This window comes from Lissotriton vulgaris, chromosome 3_1 (genome assembly GCF_964263255.1).
Source record: "Lissotriton vulgaris chromosome 3_1, aLisVul1.2, whole genome shotgun sequence".
Taxonomy (NCBI): Eukaryota; Metazoa; Chordata; class Amphibia; order Caudata; family Salamandridae; genus Lissotriton; species Lissotriton vulgaris.
The window spans coordinates 315,606,990-315,613,077 of record NC_141689.1 but is presented as its reverse complement, the minus strand read 5'-3'; the positions used below and the strand labels follow the sequence as shown (position 1 = coordinate 315,613,077).

The 6,088-nt window shown below is 50.5% G+C and overlaps 1 protein-coding gene across 1 annotated transcript; it reads right to left on the bottom strand.

Annotated features, from left to right (window-relative positions):
• Positions 1–638: 638 nt before the first annotated feature.
• Positions 639–5,149, bottom strand: RXFP3 (relaxin family peptide receptor 3). The gene has a single exon (XM_086962925.1). It carries the CDS (start codon positions 3,804–3,806, stop codon positions 2,547–2,549), a length of 1,260 nt encoding a protein of 419 aa, XP_086819051.1. The 5' UTR covers positions 3,807–5,149; the 3' UTR covers positions 639–2,546.
• Between the last annotated feature and the right edge of the window lie 939 nt (positions 5,150–6,088).

Here is a 6,088-nt window from a genome sequence, read left to right as displayed (position 1 = left end):
ACACCCCACGTGCCGTTGTTTTCTTCCTGACACGAGTCAAACACAGCACCTGAGACACCCACCTTTTCGTGTGGGACATACCTTAACCTCCAAAGAAACGATACCCCCGATATTTTGAAAATACAACTAAAAAATGGCTTCAGTAATCGGCTACAAACCTCAATAATCGTGGAAACTAAAACATCAATAAATGCAAACTCCACTCCAGTCCCATGTCCCCTAAATCCTCTCTCTGCACGTTTATCAAAGGCTGGCACAGAGGCCACCCCGCCCCCCTCCACTCCTGCAAAACCCTGTCCTACTAGACTCCACCTCGCCCCCACTCACCAATGGAAAACGCACAGGCGGAGAGGTCCCACCCCCCAGAGTCCGCTTCCTGCGGCCATATTAAGATGCGTTATAAAACGGTGCTGTTGTTAAAGGCGCAAGTTCATGTTCATTCCATTGTTTTACAACTCTTCGCAGCCCCGCGTTTTCTTTCGGGAAAATCACTATCACCAAAAAAGTACAATACTGACAGCAGTGTGAGCAAAAACAGTTCTTCCGTTTTTTTTTTTTTATTTTAAGGAAAGATTCAACACTACATATTGTGTGTGCCCGTGCACATGTTATAAAGACGAAGAAACCAAGTGGCCGGCATAGGTTCCCCTGCTTTAATGCATATGTAGGCGGGTGAAAGAGGTGGTTAGCTGAGTTAATAAAGGTGGAGTGCGGTGGACGTGTAATAGTTGGATGAGTAAATGCAGAAAAGTCTTGGAGAGCAGAGGACATAAATGCATAGAATAGACAGGTGGGTGCAAGACATGCGGGGACGTGTGTGGGGTGACAGATGAATGAACAGGTGGATTGAAAGCCTGGTAGGCAGGTGGGTGGGAAGACAGGTACATGAACAGGTAGATTGCAAATTAGGTGGACACGGGAACAGGAGGACAGACGGGTAAGTGAATAAACTAAAACGGAGTGGAGAGACAGTTGAATGAGCAGGCGAATGTCAAAGACAGGTGGTCAGGGGAATAAAGGGGCAGGTGAGTAGTGTGTGAAATGGCGTGTAGTAAAACAGATATGCGGGTGGGTGAGTAGATAGCTGAATGAACGCGTGGATGGCGGCGGATGGGTGGAATGACAGGCGAATTGACTCGTGGAAACCAAGACAGATGGACGAGTGAATGAGAAGAAAGGTGAATAAGTGAATAAATAAGTGCATAGCAGGGCATAGGGGTGTATGGGTGGGTGGGAGCATCCATGGGTGTAAGGGTAGGAATTGAGCGATGGGTAGTGGTAGGAACAAGTGATTTAGAAGACACACCATAATAAATAAAGTCAGGCAGACACAGGAACCAACAGGGCTTTAAGTGGGCCGGGTCTCACAGGTCCGGCAGTTTTTTACAGGGGGCCTCGAAACTCTACCAGGCGCTGTTTTGTGCCCTGGTACAGGCGGTCCGTTTTTTCCCGGACTGCAGTGACAGCAGGCACATCGATATGTGCTGCTCACTTCTCACCAGTGGGGAAGTTACGACGTCATGCCAGCTGAGCGTTGTAGGGGAAGGGAAATCCTTTAAAGAGAGTAATTCTTCTCTCTGGATTTCCCTTCCCTTTTTGAATCACAGGAGCAGCAACATCGCCCTGTTGACACCAGTGCTTTAAGTGGAAGCTTTTTCAATATGATATTCAAGCCATAGTTGCTGCTTATTTATCTAATGCAACTAGCAACCATTGACAAAACAAAGAGTCTTGACTTGTTGTAAGTATGGGGTTACTTGTTGTATCATATCTGGATGCAATGACAGAAACCGCAAAATACAAGTCGGGCGGCACACTATGCTTAGCACAGATTTTTAGCTTATGTGTTTTTAAGCCACGTCCTTAATTCACAGCCACGCCCCTTTGAGAGACCCCCTCCCAGTTTTTTTTTTATCCCACTTGAAGCCCTGGGAACCAATATAGTTCGAGATTAACATGTACATGGATAGAATTAAAGTGATGAGTGAGGGGAAGCTAGCCAAGTGGATGGGAGTATATATGTAGGGGTGAGTGGATGAATAGCTGGATGGATGAATGGATGGATGGATTAATATGTAGAAGGATAATTACACTAATAGGTAGATGGGTAGATAGGGGAAGGTATGTATACTTGAGTTGGATGGCTAGGTTAAGGAATTAGTGGGATGGAGAACTGATATATAGGAAGGTAGGAGGACAGCTAGGTGGAAAGGCCTGATGACAGATCGATATGTATGTGTGGATATATAGGTGAAGGACTCAGTGGTTTGTTTTGTTGTAAAGCAATGGAGGCATAGATTAACATGGATTTATGGCAGGCAGATGTGTAAATACGTTAATGGAATGAAAGGGTAATTCTGTGCGGGATAGTTGAGCAGTGGGATTGAAGGATGGATGGGTACATGAGTGAACGGATAGTTGATAGGTTGATAACAATGATAAATTGAGATATTAAGATGCATAGGATAAATAAGTTGTGCATTGGCTATGTAGACAAATGGTGGGTGGCACATGGCTGGACAGTTCATGGACCCCCTCTAGGCGCTCTAATAGCGTTGCTCACTTGTGCCACTTGGGAGACGGTCATATCTGCAGTTGTAAATGACGGCACCTGGGGGGTAGTAGGTGACCTCTGGTTCAGCCGGGTGTAGGGGTACCATGCCCTGGGCCTGTTCGTCTTGCTCCGGCTTGGTGGTAGCGGTGAAGGGGCGCATGTTGGTAAGAGATGGGGAGGCAATCCTCCAGAAGAGGCTCTTTAGGGCCTTCCTGAACTCGCGCCTCATCAGGCAGTACAATATGGGGTTCAGGCAGCTGTTGGAGTGTGCTAGGCACACAGTGACGGGGAAGATGTAGGTCTGTGTGGTAAAGTACTCGTAGCCAAACTGAACCACGTTCAGCTTGACCAGGATCCCCCAGGTGGTGATGGCTTGGTTGGGAAGCCAGCAGAGGAAGAAGGACAAGACCACAATAGTCACAGACTTGGTCACCTTCGACCTGCGCTTGGTGCTGGTGCTACTCACATTCTTGTCCGTAATGAAACGCACCAGCATGAGGTAGCAGACGGTGATGATGAGCAGGGGGAGCAGGAAGCCCAGCAGTACCTTCTGTGCGTGGTAGAGACCAAGCCAGAACTGGGCATTGCCTTTGGCGACTGGGAACTTGACCAGGCAGAGAACCTCATTTGACACAGTGGACGTGGTGGAGAAGATGGCGTGTGGCAGGGAGGCCAATATGGCGGCCGCCCAGATGAGCGCACTGACCCACTTGGCCGAGCAGCTGATAGGCCTCCTCTTCGCCTTGAGCGCCGAGGCCACTGAGTAGTAGCGCGCCACACTCATGGCTGTCAGGAAAAAGACACTAGCATACATGTTCATGGCAGTCACGTAGGACACAATCTTGCACATGGCCTTGCCAAAGAGCCAGGTAAAGTCCAGGGCATTCTCCACCGCCCAGAAGGGCAGCGTCAGCACAAACTGGAAGTCTGTGACCGCCAGACTGGTGACGTACAGGTTGATGGAGGACTTTTTCCAGCCCTGCTTGGTCTTCATGAGGTAGAGCACAAGTAGGTTGCCCACCAAACCCAGGGCACACACCACGGAGTACACCACGGAGATGGCTATGCGCACCAGGGCCCCGATCGCCTCTCGCCTGTCCAGCTCATCCAAGAAGGTCTGATTGGTGGTGCGGTTGGGTGACCTCTCCAGGAAGTGCGACCACATGCCGATCAGGTCACGCTCCTCAGCCTGCTGCATGCTGCTTCCGGTAGGCCTTAGGAGGCAGGTGGTGTGGTTGCATCCACCATCCATCCCATGTTCAGGGACGGCTGTGTAGTGTCCTCGTTTCTGCGGGTCTTCCGAAGAGCACAGCTTTCAAAACCCCTTTAGAGGAAGGTAGAGGAGTTGAAGAACGACTGTTAAGCTCCTAGAACAGCTGCTGACACCCCACGCCTGAGCGCCAAGGCTGACGCCCCACACGTGAGCGCCAATGCTGACGCCCCACACGTGAATACCAAAGTAAGGGCTACGTCCACACAAAGCCAGTTCACTGCAACCAGCGCATCCCTAGCAACAAAGTGCCAGAAAGTGCACTCCATGGAAACGGGCTCCCGCCCATGACGACTATGTTGGTGCCCTGCAGAGCATACCTCCTCAGTCGTGGACAGGTCGCGACATTCCACAGGTCTTGCAGCGCGCCGGATAAGTGCGTTCCGCCTACCACTGGACGAGGGCTATTATGCCCGGATTTGACATAGGAGCTCCTCTGGTTCCGCGCGCCATTTCATGAGCAGAGTCCCAAAGTTCCACATAACCCCTCAGCATAATTCAGGAATTGTGCTCTTTGTGTCCCAAGTCTGTGCTCGGTAATCGTACTCCGCTTCCGAGCCACACACCAGACATGAGTTTCCCGGTAACCGGAGCTTTCATAGGAGCAGGTACTTGACCCGCCGCTGAGCCGGGACAGCGGGTCGGTGTCGTATAGCGCTTGCGGATTTCCTCCGCAGTTCCTACCCTGAACTATGAATCTATAATCCCCGTGTTCCAAGGCGGCGAAGCATCAGCACTGTGCCCTGGTTTCCACACACGTTAGAATATATTCAGCACATTCAGGTCGCCGCGGGCACTTTACCGCACAGGTTGTCCCACGGCGGGGTGCAGCAGGTACGCGAACCCTGCTCCATGACGTGACTTCTTGAGCAGTCCTCCCGGTGCCTTACTCCCTCAAAGACAGCTGCTTAAGATGTTTGCACATTTTTCACGCATTCGGTTTCTTGTGTCCCTAATGTGGCCGCCATCAATGTACCTTGTGTCCAGACAAGGTGTTCCACGAGCTCTTCAAAGTACATGCTTTGTACTAGCCGCAGTTACTTGCCCCATGGCGAGGGGAGCGGGATGCAAGAGACCCATGTCCCCCGCCTTAAATTAATTTCAGGATTGGTTCTCAAAGTACTCCGCGGTTCCTCACCAAGTGCAGATAGTTGTTTGTGTCTTTCTTACATGTTTCCTTAGTTTTTTAGGTTTCTTGTATTCCAAGACTTGGCACATCCATCGTGGTTTATTTCCGAGTTATGTACAGGGGGTCCGATCCAGCCATCTCTCGTGTCCCTGCTCAGGGAAGAGAGGAGCAGCAGGTGGCTGAGCGCGCCCTCTTCTCCTCTGCACTCTGCCGGCTGTTGCGTCTCTGTTATCATTCCCGCTCCTGTGGCAGCCCACGCTTGTCATTGCTATTTGAATGAGCGCGAGCCGACGCTAGGCGCATGCGCGGCACCTCGAAGGGAACTCTCCACGGTGCTGGCAAAAGAAAGCGCAGACGGCGACTCCCAGGAGACACAGACACTAGCGCAGCCCCCCAGGCGTTCGTACACCCCTGCTATCGATTCGCCACAGAATAGCTGTTTCATAGGTACAAACATCCACTAAGGCTTGTTTAGCTTACAGGTCACAAGAATGACTCCGTCCTATTTCCACACCCTTCCCACAACACATTACTAACACATTATTGAAGTGCAATAAGGAAAAACAATAACAGGAGTAATTCCTTCCATCTAATTTCTTCCTAACTTCTTTACTTGTGTTCCTCTTAACCAACCAGCTTGTCTGCCTCCCTCCCTCCCCCATCCTCCCAATCACTCTCTTTCTTCCTCCCTCCCGCTCTTCCGTTATTCCTTCTTCCTTCTCCCCTTCCTTCATCCTCCTCACCTCTTCCTTCCTTCCTTCCTTCCTTCCTTCCTTCCTTCCTTCCTTCCTTCCTTCCTTCCTTCCTTCCTTCCTTCCTTCCTTCCTTCCTTCCTTCCTTCCTTCCTTCCCTATCATAATGCTTCCTCCTCTTTTCACCTTTCAAACTTCCTTTACTCCCTTTTCCCCTCCCCTCCCTTACTTCCTTTTCCATTACTTTCTTCCTGCTTTCTCCTCCTCTTCCTCCTAGTCCCCGTCCTTCATTCCCCCCTCCCTCCTTCCTTACTTCCTACCTCCTTCCTTTCTTCCTTTTTCCCATTCCTTCATCCTTTTATGCCCATGTATCTTTCTATCCTTCCTCTCGCCCCCTTCGTTCATTTCTTCCGTTTTCCCGCCTCCTACTCTTCCTTCTTTCT